At 30.5% G+C, this 16,151-nt stretch overlaps 1 protein-coding gene across 1 annotated transcript in view; it reads right to left on the reverse strand.

The window, feature by feature from the left end:
• Positions 1-16,151, reverse strand: part of LOC127723966 (nucleolar pre-ribosomal-associated protein 1-like) — a 73,903-nt gene that overhangs the window by 37,381 nt on the left and 20,371 nt on the right. Inside the window, exons 12-15 of the mRNA XM_052230676.1 lie at positions 14,689-14,942; positions 13,465-13,566; positions 2,791-3,043; positions 1,435-1,516 (exon numbers count right to left, since the gene is read on the reverse strand). Coding sequence (XP_052086636.1) covers positions 1,435-1,516; positions 2,791-3,043; positions 13,465-13,566; positions 14,689-14,942 — 691 coding nt within the window. The remainder of the gene's footprint in view (positions 1-1,434; positions 1,517-2,790; positions 3,044-13,464; positions 13,567-14,688; positions 14,943-16,151) is intronic.

The raw sequence follows: 16,151 nt of genomic DNA on the forward strand, positions 1-16,151 counted from the left end.
CTCTATTATGTAATTCTCAACCATTTAATTGGTATTGAACTTATATAAGAAAACCCTATTTCAAGTTTGTATGCCATACCTTCCTTCCATTTACGGGGTATATTATCAGTGATATGTCAGCAATCTTTTGTCTTGAATCATTTAATGATTCTCTTTTTTTAAAGAAAATAAGAAAACATTTTTTTTTACTTCTTTCAATGTGAAAATCAAAAGCAAATTTCAGTGTCTACTCTTTGAAGACTACATTACTGATCCACTTTAAAACAAGCAGTTTTCTTATTTGCAAGTAATATTTTTCTTAATATAAAATAAAAGAAGAAAATTCCAATGTCCCTTGATGCAGCAATACATTTTACTTTTGGAAGGGTGACTATTTTATTTGTGAAGAGGCAATAACTCCAATAATTTCTTTTTGTTGTTTTCAACCTTTTCATAAAAATCTTACATAAAATGTATGTGGGAAAGCACTTTTAACACAATATTCCACTTTATTCACATTTGCAAGGGACATAAATCCTTAAAAATGTTGATCAGCAGATTTTTTTAACTTAAAAACCTGAAATATTGCTATGATAAACCTTTGATATAAATTAAAGGATAATCTAACAAAGAAGGTAGGTGTGAGAGATCTAATAATGCAATTTTCCATATAATTTACATTTCCAAGGGGTATAACTCCCTTAAAATAGATCACACTAATTTTCGAATTTGTCCAGGTTTGCTGATATAAACATCTGAACCAAATTTGATAAAATCAATACCAAATTTTTGAACTCATCCAAGTTAATGTTTATTTTAACCTGACAATAAAATAAGAGCAATGTGTGTGCACATCCATGGATAATTAAAACCAAAAACATCATATCTTTTTGTACCTCCTACAAATGCAGGAGAAGCAATTTTAATGTGTTCGTTAATTTGGTATTTGGCCACATTAGAATGAGCACCTTGTACTAATTAACACGTGTAGTTTTTAGACTTTTAAAAATAATTCATTCTATTCAATAATCCATATTAACTGTTTTTTCAAAGGTTTTAACTACCATCAATATTTCAAACCAATAATGGTGACTGAGAAGAAAATTTTGTTTGCCTCATCATTGTTTTAGTGTAATGGAACAAAATTATCTGAAGTGTAATGATATGGTTCTCTGAAAATGTATGCATACAGTGTATTGGGAAAGAAAAGTCTAAGGTTGACAGCATAGAAAAGGGATAGGAATAGGCCTTTTATTGATGTTCTTCATCTTGACAGTTGATAATAGGTCTTCAATGAAAAACAGTTGTGAAAACAAACCTATGGCAAGATGACAATCTAGCATAAACTTGATTGTTACTCTTTGATAACCATTTATAGGTGACACACATGACAATGAACATACAGGAGTAACTAATTAATATGCCAATATAAAATGTATATTTAATATACACTACCTGATCTGATTCAGTACTGGATCATCTTCTTCTATGTCTGTATTCTGTTCATCAATATCTTCTTCTTCAATCTCTAACAGAGCTATAATTACAGAGAATATCTGTAATCTTGAATTGAGAAAGTGGGAGACAGTAGTTGCCTGTGTTTGCTTTGAGGGAAAGAGGATATGGGATGTATTTACAGGCACTGCCATTGTTATATTCATGGATTTGTGAATGTTATTATATGTGGGTTTCTAGTTTTTGTGTGCCTATAGGTGAATCAGGAATTTAATGTTCAACACAATAGAAATTTTCTATAAGCTGGGATGAAAAATTTATTCAAATCATGAAAAATCAATTCAAGAAATCAATGAAAACAACACTTATTAAGATTTGGTGTGTCTGATGCGCTTTTATGGATTAATCTTAATCAGGAAAGATCAAACACAAACATTTGAAAGCCAAGGATTTTTAAATACTTCAATACATAAGGAGCGAAATAACCAAAAAGTGACCTAAAAAGTATTGCCAAATCAATCTAAGGTCAACTTTCCCTGAGAAATTAAGAACCTTAGTTCAATGAAGTAAATGAATCCAGAACCATCAGTACTGGGAAATAAGCCCCCCTCCCCCCCCCAAAAAAAAAAAAAGGAACAGTACTCATATAGTAGTTCTTTCTTTTGACATTTATTGGCAAATCTTCAATCATGAGATACAGAACTCATACAATACAGCAAAAATCAAGACCTATCTAGCCATTTAACTCATAAATTTAATCATAACAATTTTTCATGTCTTTACTGTTAATCTAGACAAATACCTCTAAATTTCCAAGACTTCATATTCAAGTTAGAGGAAATTATAGTCATAAACAAATATCTTTCTAGAATCATTACTTAATCCAATTTAATCCAAGAATTGTCAAATTTATAAAAAGTATTTATAAATTGTTAACACATAAATTTTATTTTTGTTCCATTTCTGTCACTTTTTCCAGTAGTCTAATTTGAATAACAGTCACATTCTACAAATGTGATTTTTTTAAAAACAATCAATTGAAAACTTAATGATATGACCATATATTATACAGGAGTGATATATCCTGATGATACTGCAATTTGATTGGTTCCTTTGACAGGGGATATGAGCCTGTATACCCCATGAACAAAAGAAGATTAGAATAGTAATTGATGTTGAAATCAGGACACCCCAGTATAATATAATATTGTTATTCCTGCTTCATAGGAGATATTGGCTCACATTCCCTGTCAGTGCCCTATATCCCCAGCAACTGACGGCTCAGGAGATATAAAACACTGATTGGGAATATGTGAACATCCAGAAAATATATAATATTAAGAAAATACAACCTACCATTAATATTACTATCAGTGGTAGCCATACTCAGTGTATCAACATCTGCCCCTGAGGATTCTAAACTCATTCCTTCTGATACATAATCATTGACTTTGTCACTATAGGGGTATGGGTTACTGACATATGTTGTAAAGACTTTGGACAGGAACTTAGTTAGTTCATCTGTTTCACATACACAGCGGGTGTAATGTCTGATCCATAGGAAAAGCTCGTCTTTGTTGAAATCAAAAAGTCCAGTACTAATAAGAAGCTGTAATAACAATAATATAATTGATAAGTATATTGATATGCAAATGCAGGTCATGGTTTTGAGGTAAATCAAGAAACATAAGCAGTGTATATAGAACCTTGCAAAGCTCAAAACAAAACAACAAACATTCAGAATTTGTCTGTCTGTCTCCCTCTCTTTATAAATATGTATATATAAACCATCTAACTTTCATTTTTATGCTAAGTTAAAAACAGAAAGTCACATAGTGTTTTAATACACTTTCATGAAATAATAATGCTTTGAAAATATAAAAATCAGTTGAAAAAGGCTGGACTCTATCAGATCGACACAAAGCACAAATTATTTGTTCCTCACCTTTTTAAAGAGAAATAACAGGTAACAAAACATGACAGAAAAAACCTGTTTTTCCCTTTATTTGCTATACCTAACACTACAAACTGCTTCGAGTCTGAAAAGACCAGTTTTTGTGCTCGACCAGTAAAGTCGAGCACACATTTTACTCGATTAGTCTCGACATTGTCTCGACAGTACTTAACTGTACTTAATTGTACTCGACTAGGTCTCGACTTTACTTAATTAGTCTGATTCAGTACTTGATGATCTTGGTGTAGTCTGAAATGGTCTCTACCAAGGCTCGACCAGTCTCGACCTGTCTCAACCAGTCTCGACCCAGTCTCGACTCAGTCTCAACCAGTCTCGACCTGTCTCGACTAGTCTGGACCTTCAAATTTAGTCTTCACTGGTGTAAATCAGCTCATCTAACTAAATTATATATAGATCTTACAAAATACCAGTCTATTTGGTAGTTTGATTCATTGCTGTGAAATGAAAGAATTTAATTAATATGTAAAAAAAAAAAAGATTAAATTCAGATAGGCATCTTTAATTTTTTTTATAACTTTTTCAAATCAACTTGGATTTTCATCAAACTATGAAGCTATCTTAGTAATATATTGATCTTAATGAATCCCAGGTCATTATGTAGTTTGATGTATTGCTGTCAAATTTAAGATTTAAATTAATCTAGGTAAAAAAAGCTAGGATTTGCAGTATGGACAAAATTCAGACAGTACACTTTAATTTTTTTATAACTTTTTCAAATCAACTTGGATTTTCATCAAACTATACAACTATCTTAGTAATATATTGATCTTACTAAATCCCAGGTTGTTATGTAGTTTGGTGTATTGCTGTTAAATTTTAAGATTCAAATTAATCTAGGTAAAAAAAGCTAGGATTTGCAATTTCGGACAAAATTCAGATAGTACACTTTAAATTTTTTTATAACTTTTTCAAATCAACTTGGATTTTCATCAAACTATACAGCTACCTTGGTAATATATTGATCTTACTGAATCACAGGTCGTTATGTAGTTTGGTGTATTGCTGTCAAATTTAAGAATTAAATTAATCTAGGTAAAAAAGCTAGAATTTGCAGTTAGGACTATATTCAGATAGTACACTTTAATTCTTTTAATAACTTTTTCAAATCAACTTGGATTTTCATCAAACTATACAACTATCTTAGTAATATATGTAATATATTGATCTTACTGAATCCCAGGTTGTTATGTAGTTTGGTGTATTGCTGTTAAATTTAAGATTCAAATTAACCTAGGTAAAAAAAGCTAGGATTTGCAATTTCGGACAAAATTCAGATAGTACACTTTAATTTTTTTTATAACTTTTTCAAATCAACTAGGATTTTCATCAAACTATACAGCTATCTTAGTAATATATTGATCTTACTGAATCATAGGTCATTATGTAGTTTGGTGTATTGCTGTCAAATTTAAGGATTAAATTAATCTAGGTAAAAAAGCTAGAATTTGGAGTTAGGACTATATTCAGATAGTACACTTTAATTCTTTTAATAACTTTTTCAAATCAACTTGGATTTTCATCAAACTATACAACTATCTTAGTAATATATTGATCTTACTGAATCCCAGGTTGTTATGTAGTTTGGTGTATTGCTGTTAAATTTAAGATTCAAATTAATCTAGGTAAAAAAAGCTAGGATTTGCAATTTCGGACAAAATTCAGATAGTACACTTTAAATTTTTTTATAACTTTTTCAAATCAACTTGGATTTTCATCAAACTATACAGCTACCTTGGTAATATATTGATCTTACTGAATCACAGGTCGTTATGTAGTTTGGTGTATTGCTGTCAAATTTTAGAATTAAATTAATCTAGGTAAAAAAGCTAGAATTTGCAGTTAGGACTATATTCAGATAGTACACTTTAATTCTTTTAATAACTTTTTCAAATCAACTTGGATTTTCATCAAACTATACAACTATCTTAGTAATATATGTAATATATTGATCTTACTGAATCCCAGGTTGTTATGTAGTTTGGTGTATTGCTGTTAAATTTAAGATTCAAATTAATCTAGGTAAAAAAAGCAAGGATTTGCAATTTCGGACAAAATTCAGATAGTACACTTTATTTTTTTTATAACTTTTTCAAATCAACTTGTTTTTTTATCAAACTATACAGCTATCTTAGTAATATATTGATCTTACTGAAACCCAGGTCATTGTGTAGTTTGGTGTATTGCTGTCAAATTTAAGAATTTAATTAATCTAGATAAAAAAAGCTAGGATATTTGAAATATATCTTTTATTATAATTTCGGATAAAGTATATATGATTTAGTTATATAATTTCTTAAATGTTTTATCCCTTTTTTATATATATAATATGAATATATCAAAAAGGGATCAAACTTTAAAGAAATTATTAAAATATTTCTTCTGATTAGTGGTGATGTATAAAGCAATACCTCCTGCTTGGGGAAACTTATTAAAAAGATCACACCTACCAGAGAGTTTTAAATTCTAAATAACATTCATTCAAAATTGCAACATCCTGTTAAACTTAAATCGCAGGGCTTTTTGAATTCACTAGATAAGTAATACACGAGTTTAAGAAAAGTAGGGCTTTCTTTTTACCTGTAAAACTCACTTGTACTGAGGTAATTAAACCATATTAAAGTGGTTCTTGTATGCCATGTCTTTAAATTTGACAAAAATTATTTTTAGATATGATTAAAATACATTTTTACTGTAACTTTGGAACACATTTCCTTTTTTAAGAGGTTATCAAGGATTGTTATGAAAGTTCATGATATTAAATTCTTGTTTTAACAAAAAAGGTGTCTTTTTTTTAAATTTCATAACCTTTTTCAAATCAGCTTGGTTTTTTATCAAACTTTTCAGCTATCTTTATTATATATTTATCATGCAAAAAAACAGGTTGTTTTGTATATTGGTGTAGTACTGTCAAATTAAATGACCTAGTTAATAGGTAAAAAAAGGCTAAAATTTTCAGTTTTGACAAAATTCAGATAGATACCTATAATTTAGATATTTAAATTTGACAGCAATAAACCAAATTACCAAATAACCTGTTTTTTGTAAGAATAATATATAACAAAGATAGCTATAGATTTGGATGAAAATCCAAGTTGCTTTGAAATAATCTAAAGTATACTATCTGAATATAGTCCGAATTGCAAATTCTAGCTTTTTTTACCTAGATTAATTTAATCCTTAAATTTGACAGCAATACACCAAAACGAAAGTCCGATTGCAATAGTGGAAGGTCGCTGACCTCGGACAACGGCTAATTTGAACCTCCGAATAGTATTTTCAATAGAATTTGACATCGTTCGCCATGCGCTTGTCATTAAAGGGAAGTAACTCTTGCACTTCCGGAACTGGTACCATAGGTAGAATACAACGTTGCGCCTGCCGCTGCGTAAGTCGCGGGAACAGTTATGTTTTCCAAAATATCACGATAAGAGCAGGAGACAAAAACAATCGGTTATATAAGTCCTTGCAAAACAAATAATAATAACGAAAAGTAACACAATGAAACCGACAGTCACGAAAACTGACTGTCAAAGAAGACCAACAACCAACAATACTTTGTTTCTCAAAACACCAAGGGCCACTGGCCATGAACGCTTCAACACATCAACAACCAACGGGATTTTTTATAATTGCCGTCCGACCCTGGTACATTCTTTTTAATGGAATAGCCCTTACCTAGATTAATTTAATTCTTAAATTTGACAGCAATACACCAAACTACATAATGACCTGTGATTCAGTAATATCAATATATTACTAATATAGCTGCATAGTTTGATGAAAATCCAAGTTGATTTGAAAAAGTTATAAAAAAAGTTAAAGTGTACTATCTGAATTTTGTCCAAAATTGCAAATCCTAGCTTTTTTGACCTAGATTAAATTTGACAGCAATACACCAAACTAAATAATGACCTTTGATTCAGTAAGATCAATATATTACCAGGGGAGCTATATAGTTTGATGAAAATCCAAGTTGATTTGAAAAAGTTATAAAAAGATTTAAAGTGTACTATCTGAATATAGTCTAAAATGCAAATTCAAGCTTTTTTGACCTAGATTAATTTAATCCTTAAATTTATCAGCAATACACCAAACTACATAATAACCTATGATTCAGTAAGATCAATATATTACTAAGATAGCTGTATAGTTTCATGAAAATCCTAGTTGATTTGAAAAAGTTATAAAAAAAATTAAAGTGTACTATCTCTATTTTGTCTGAACTGCAAATCCTAGCTTTTTTGACCTAGATTAATTTAATTCTTAAATTTGACAGCAATACACCAAACTTCTTAACAACCTGGGATTCAGTAAGATTAATATATTACCAAGGTAGCTGTATAGTTAGATGAAAATCCAAGTTGATTTGAAAAAGATGCCTATCTGAATTTAATCATTTTTTTTTTACCTATTAATTAAATTCTTTCATTTCACAGCAATGAATCAAACTAACAAATAAACGGGAATTTTGTAAGATCTTTATTTAATTTAGTTAGATGGGCTGATTTATACCAGCAGAGACATATATATACACAGAGATTGGCAACTGTAACAGTGGTCAGCGAAATCCAATTAAAAACACGCATCACACGAGACTTTAACGAGATCGCCATTTTGCATCTGATCATGACAAGTTCACCACCGCTTCGATTTTTATTTTACATCAAGCTTTTCAAAACAGCATAATGTAAGTATATATTTCAATTTCGTAAATTATTTACCTTGTTTTATTCAGTTTGTAGTAATTGTTAGTTCAAATATTGTGACGATTAACGTTTTATTGTGGTCAATAATAAGGGGAAAGCTTGGCCGACATGGACGTTATGAACATTTTTTACATGGACGTATTTTTTATTAAAACCTTTTCATTCGAAAAGGAAAAAAAAACATTTATGAGATGAATCACTTTTCCCAAGACATACTGGTTTTGTGTAAATATGTTGAATTTTTCATTAAATCACCCACTTTGATGCAATTTACAATTAAAATTCAGTATTCTCGCTGTCGGCCACGTTCAATTTTTAAAATATAAAGACAGGCCCCTGTCCATGTCTACAGTCAATAAACTTTTCCATCTTTAGAGAATAATTATTCCCAGCACATGAATTACTTTCTTATGACATACTGGATTTGTGTATAACAGTTGTTTTTTCCATATTTTCACCAGCTTTGATGCAATTTACAATTAAAAATTACCATTCAAGCTGTCGGCCATTTTCATTCTCTTCAATATAAAGACAGGCCCCTGTCCATGTCTACAGTCAATAAACTTTTCCATCTTTAGAGAATAATTATTCCCAGCACATGAATTACTTTCTTATGACATACTGGATTTGTGTATAACAGTTGTTTTTTCCATATTTTCACCAGCTTTGATGCAATTTACAATTAAAAATGACCATTCAAGCTGTCGGCCATTTTCATTCTCTTCAATATAAAGACAGGCACCTGTCCATGGCTACAGTTTATAAAATTGTCCATCTTTAAAGAACAAATGTACCCATCACCATTGATCACAGGAATTACTTTCCCAAGACATACCGGTTTTGTGTATATAAATTGTTTTTTTCATTATTTCCACCACTTTGATGACATTTACAAGTTTATATACATGTATATTTACATTCAGTATCTGACAGCATTTTTTTTTTACAGGATCCTGAATGTTATAAAAGAACAAAGATGTTGATCAAATTTACCTAACAGTGCAGCATACAAGAGATGTAATATCATACATGTGCTGAATGTAGGACTCCCTAGCCTTTCTGATTGAAAAAAAGATTCCCTGGCAGACAGGAACAACTATTAGTGATGACTTTTTTCAAATGTTACTGCACAGTCATGTAGTGTACCGATTACATGTACTACTATCAATGTGATACTAACAAAATGGTTTTGTAAGAGAGAAAATGACATGTGCTTATCCTGACTGTGAAAACACCACATTATTGTAGTTCAAATATCATAGTTCATATGCCAAACTTGATGTACATGTGTATGCGATTTTTGTGCAAGTGATGGTGACATCATTGAACTAAGAATTAATACAAGACTCCGCATTCAATCAATTGAATTTGAAACAGAAGTGGCAGTTGTGCAGAGACTATACGGATAAAAATGCAAATAAATATCTTGTGTTCAACTTCATTTGTCTTCTTTACGTTTACAAAGTATACATGTACATAATTTTTACATACATGTATAACAATATGATGATGTAGTATGATTGCCAATGAGACAATGATTTACATGTATGACTATCATTGGAAGGCCACTCTATAATATCTTTGTATATCATGAGAACGGAAATGCTACCTTTGTAGCATAAAGGTAGCATAATGTAAAAAAAGGGAAAATGTTCATTTATTCAACAACACTCCTGTGAATATATAACTTGACAGTACTAAAGGCAAAATATTTCGTTTCACAAATTCCTTCCTCTCCTCGGAAAATAACATATTTAATTGTTTACATGAAATGACAAAATGTGTAGAATAAGAAGCAAGAAATGTTCACTCTACTTGTACACTACTAGTCGCTCATATTAGTCATCATCTATATTTGTTTTAGTCCTTTAGCAATGATGCTTGTTTATATTTACCTGTTGTGTTGTGTTGTTTCAGTTTTACATGTCCTCATTCTGTGATCACTGTTTCACTTCGCCTATTTTGAAAAATGTTAATGCAAATATTTTCTGCAATAAATTGAAAAGGCACAGCTGCTATGACTATTCAGAAATGTGAGGTATATGTCAATGAGACAACAACCCAACGACAAAAATATTCTTTGCACATCTATGAATGTTTAAGAATTCTTGTGGAGGTCAAAAGCACATAACGTGTACTTATATATTGGTGACCTGGTACATGTATGTACCTATTGATGCATTCCGTCCTAAACATTAATTGTGTGAAGAGACCAAGCAGTTTATATGCTTATAAAAAAACTGATATTAAAATGAAGTCCTGTATAACAAATTCCGGGAATGAGACACTATTTTATTTAAACCAGATGAGATATTAGTGGTAAAGGTTTAAACAGAAGCAGGAGATGTCAAGGGGCAATACAAAAAGTAAAAGGTCATGTAACACAGATAAAAAAATGACAACTGAAAAGAAAATAACAGCCCACATAGCACTGCACCGAAACATAAACCCACAAAAGATCAGATAAAACTTGTCTTCAATTTTAAATCTTTCTAATTTCAAACTCGAGTTTCACTACCCGATAGGAAAGAGTAAAGATAAAGATGTTGCAGTACTTCTGTGGTCTATGAAACAGAACATTAAAATTCTACAGTTCAGCAGAGCATTTTACTGTACTTATGATACACGTTGTTTTTAATCAGGGTCTGTGATATTAAGTCTATAAAAAACTACAAATAATGACAGATTCATATTCAATATTTCATGACAGCAAAAATAGTGATTTCGACAACACTGTACATAATGTACGTTCATTTAGGAAATTCATGCAAAGGTTCCACAAATAATGTAATTGTAGGTCAATCAAAAATTAATCATTTAAATCCGTTTTCCACGAGACAAAATTCTACTGGCTACATATTTTTTTTATATAAAAAATTGCTTTCTGATTTCTTTTTTTGACATGTTAAATGACTATTTTTGTTCCTGATTGAATACTATAGAAGAATGTAGGACAGTAAGTCACAGGACAAAAAGTCACGGACGAAAAGTCACAATTCAGTTTTGAGATTACTTTTTCTCTGAACAAGAAAACACTAATTTTAAAAATATTTTTTGATTTTTTATTGAACTATGATATATGAAGCAACTTTGTAATTAAAATTTATTCAATAAATATCAATGATGATCAAATAATTGTTATGATAACAAAATGTCAAAGTGGTTTGGCACTTAAATGGCTTCATGGTGCCAAGAAATATATTATTTGCATGATTAAAATTTAATAATTTTTCATTTATCAAGGCTTATGAACAATTTCCTGAACTTAAAAATGAATAAATGTAAAAAAAGATATTATTTGAAGATCTTTCTCTTATATATTCAAACAATTGTCAATAAATTATTTGTGACTTTTTGTCCTATCCAATTTGTGACTTTATGTCCTGTGACTTTTTGTATTGTGACTTTCTGTCCGTTTACCCTATTCATAGTATAGCACAGTGTTTCTGTTAAAATAAAGTTCTGGTCATGGTTAAAATAATGTCAGAATTTGTTTAGTTGTAAAAACAATTACCAAGTAATAATCCACTTAGAACTTCACCTCCGGCAAAATTCAGGTGATCGGAGGGCAATAAATTGCGTAATCGCACACCTGTGAATCCACAGTCACAACTCTAAGGAAATAATGACCGGAAAATCGGACACACATAATTTCACTGTGTAATTTAGAAGCAAACTTTAGCAAAGAAATTTTTCTTGCAATATCATGATCATTACCAGATTTTACTTTTTAAATTAAAAGAAATGCCGAAAAAAAGAAAAAAATATTTTCTCAATCAAATACATTAAAAAAAATACAACTATTTCAAGTAGTTTTTTAGAAAAAGAATTTATTTGATCTGAAATAAGTTTTCCTATTACTTTTCTTGATTAGCTATCGAGGTTATTCATCCCTGACTTGTCTACATGTTGTAGAATAATTATCGACGAGAATCTCATTCCGGGCCGCGTTTTTTAACGGGATTTCACGGAGTTGCCAATCTCTGTGTATATATGTCTCTGATACCAGTGAAGACTAAATTTGAAGGTCAAGACTAGTCGAGACTGGTTAAGACTGAGTCGAGACTAGTCAAGACAGGTCGAGACTGGTTGAGACAGGTAGAGACTGGTCGAGCCTTGGTCGAGACCATTTCAGACTACACCAAGATCATCAAGTACTGAATCAGACTAATTAAGTAAAGTCGAGACCTAGTCGAGTACAATTAAGTACAGTTAAGTACTGTCGAGACAATGTTGAGACTAATAGAGTAAACTGTGTGCTCGACTTTACTGGTCGAGCACAAAAACTGGTCTATTCAGACTCTGAGCAGTTTGTAGTGTAATAAAGAATTCCTGGTGCTATTAACAAATGAGCAAAGCTAAATGTTAGGTAGTAAGTTTCATTGTCGTTTTTACTTTTTTGTTGTTTGGGGGGGGGGGGGGGGGGGGTTGTGATTAGTGTTGATCTGCTCAGTCAAGCCTTTTCCAACTCATTTTTATCAGCAAAAACATTGCATTTGATGTGTAAGAGGAGAAAGATAAATTTATAACTTCTAAAGAGTTTAAATTTTTAATTATTTATTTATTAGCATATTATTTAAGATTTTAAAATCACTTCTACTTTTTTGTTGTTCTTTTTAGTGGAAAAATGTTGATCTTAAAAGTAATTGTTTTGTACTTCAAAATAATTTTTAATTTTGAAAAATGATTTTTAAATTATGTATGCATTTAATGGGCATGAGGTAAAAGTGTCTCATGTCTTTTAAGGCAGGAATCTTATATATTTTCATGCTGCTTTTATCTGATGTTTAATATATTATGTATAATATTAGATTGTGACACAGTAATAAACTATTTACTAACTTACTTACTTACTAATATTCTAATTATATAATTTGTTCTTATGTGCTGTTACACCACTGTCCAAGGTCAAGAGTGGTTTGAGCTCTCATAAACATGCTTAACCCCTTCACATTCTATATATGATTTGTCCCGAAACCAAGAACCTGTCATTCAGTGGTTGTCACTGGTTGCTGTATGACTTACTTGTCTTTCATGCATTATTTTTAGCATAAATCAGCCTGTTGGTTTCCTCTTTTGAATTGTTACACATTTTGTCATACTATAGACTTTTTGAAATAGCTTACTATACAGTATGGGTTTTGCTCATTGTTAAAGTCCAGACAGAGCCCTTTAGATGTTTACATCCTCATCCTAAGGTCTACAGTGGCGAGTTGTCTCATTGGCAATCATTCCACATCTTCTTATTTATATACACAATTTATATAGTTTTAACCATAACTTTCAATCGGAATTTTTTTTTCTTGCAATCCATAATTACCAAATGAAGATATCTTAAAACAAAAATACCTGACAAATCAGATGCTGAGTTGTCTTTACAAGCTGTGTTTTCTTTCTAACTTTCTTTACCATTGACAGTAATAAGTACACCAAAGAATGTCCTTCTTGACTCTAAAAAGATAAATTTATTTATATTATAAAAAATTAACAACTGATTAAAATGTCAATCTGAAATAAATAATGTATTCCTGTAATCTGATACTTAATAAATAATTTCTGGGGAAGTAATATTCATGGGTTACAAATTCCTGTGGGGATATTTTGGTTCAATATATACTGTTAATTCAGAATTGTTTGCATTATTTATCATTGCATTTGTAAAACAATGGAAACAAATGAGAGAATAACTATTCCCATTTCTGAAAGTGCTGCAAACAAATAATCTTGTTAAAATTTAAAATACAAGTTTCTGTTTTAGCAAACAGATCCTGTCTCAATTTTTTACAATTATAAACACATTTCAAAAAGTAGGTTATGTTTCAAATCTCAAAATACATATTCAAAATTATTACACCTTTTCATATAACTACTATAATAAGAAATAAAGAAACAGCACGGTGTAGTATTTTGAAGCTTTGATTATTTGACTGATGACACTAGAAAATCAAAGTGCTTTTAAGCACTGAAGGGTAAAGATTGCTTTAATTTATCAGTGGGAAGTAAAATTAAACATTCCATTGTATAAAGCATTGGTTGTAGTTGATTCAACAATTATGAACAAAGGAAGATAACTCCAATTTTAAAGATTATTTTAACAATGACATCATTGATATTTTTAGAACAGATATTAGATTCCTGCACCTTGCACAAGTTATGTAATTTTCTTGACAAGTATGACATCATTTTGTAACTTGAATATCTGAGTATATATTTCATTTGTAAATTTCTGGAAATGTTCATGGATAGGATGTTTAGAATGTTATGATTAATGCACTATATTTTGTGTACCACAAAAGTAGTGATGAACCTTGGATGATTTCGATATCAAGTCAGTACCATAGGGTTTTGATTGCATTTCATGCAATCTTTACCAAAAATGTGTTGACTGTATGCCTAATTAATACTGTCAACAAATGTTCTCTTCTAATTTCTAAGAACTAGAGAAAAAAACAGACTTCTCTGTGGAAGTGGATAACATGTTTCAACTTAATTCCTAAAAAAAAAAGATTATTAATAAATGAGCTATATTTACTTTTTTACAAAGGGACCCAAAATATAAACTATTTTTCTCACCTCCTTGACCCAGGGCAACTTCCTAGAATCTGCTCCGGACAACAACTTCAGAAGATACAACTGTGGTAAATACTCATCCAAATCTTTCTGGTCGTCAGACTGAACATGCTGTTCTGTCAAATATCTCACTCCTTCCATTATTTTACTAATATTGGTTGGATTGTCTGTCAGACAGGATGGAAAAACTTCTTGGTAAAGGGAGAGAACTTGTTCAAGTCTGATCATATGACTTGGTTCAGAAATCAATGGCATTTCTGTTAAAAAATAAAAAAAAAAAAAGACTTTTGTTTTTAAAGTGTCATTTTAAAAATTAATTTCTATTTCCATTGTGAGCATCTTGAAGTGTCCTTTTAGACATTAAACAGACTTTTGGTGCTTCTGCCATTATCTGGATAAAACCAATGGTATTAACTTCGTCTCCAAAACATCTAACCCATACATAATTTTTTTAATTCCTATAATTCCCCTAATTCCTACTGTTCACACAGGCAAACATATGCAAATCAACATTAAATGAATGATAAAAAGTTCATGAAAGCTAGCTTATGTCAAGTTTTCAGCATTTATCATCTTTTTGTTTTTATCTTTTTGTCTGAATTTTCTCTTGGTCAATGGGAGACAACTGCTTGAATTTCAGAATTTTTTAATCATTCGGATTTTTGCTAAAAAATATTGATTTATTTGAATGTTGAACTAAACAAAATGAGATGGTGATTCACAGATCTATATTAAAGAATAATGTACACTTAAAATATCTGAAAAAGTCAAAACAATTTAACTGCGGAAAAATATAGAAATCATTCATGACCAATACAGTTGAACGGCAAACGCTTTAATGGCGTCTAAGTTCAAGACATTGGTCACGTGATAAAAGGTCAGAGTTTACCGTTTTCTTGTGAACGTGTACACCTCTTGGTTTTTTACCTCGTATCGTCTAATTGTAACTCGTACATAAATAAAACTTGTAGGGTCCAAATCTTGAGTGAATAAGCTTCATTATTATGTATACTTATTTATGAAAGGTGTTATAAAAGTATTCTAAAACAACGATGGAAGTTGAAATTTTTTTTGGAAAATTTGCGTAGGTCTACGGAAAATCCCAAATCATTTCTTAAATGGGTTTGGTAACGTATGGAGGGGTATAAAATATGAAGTAAAACCATTTTCTGCATCTTATATATTAATTATAGATCATAAATTCCCCGGATACGCAATTGTGTCAGCTTATTCGTGGCGAAGCGGAGATCAACGGGAGATAACTCCGTACACGCGTCGTAGGAAACTGCAAGTTCACAACAGTAAATTCGAGTAAAATTAATGATTGTAGTTATATTTCGACACTTTCTTGAATAACCATTCAATATTTTATGTTCCTCTACTCTTGTAACATTAAAATAGTCATGGAATGTTTGAATATGGCATTTTTTCAAGTACCCTAAAACAGGTTTTTGAAAACTTCCAAA

The sequence above is a fragment of the Mytilus californianus genome, unplaced genomic scaffold (assembly GCF_021869535.1).
Source record: "Mytilus californianus isolate M0D057914Y unplaced genomic scaffold, xbMytCali1.0.p SCAF_14, whole genome shotgun sequence".
NCBI classification, from domain to species: Eukaryota; Metazoa; Mollusca; class Bivalvia; order Mytilida; family Mytilidae; genus Mytilus; species Mytilus californianus.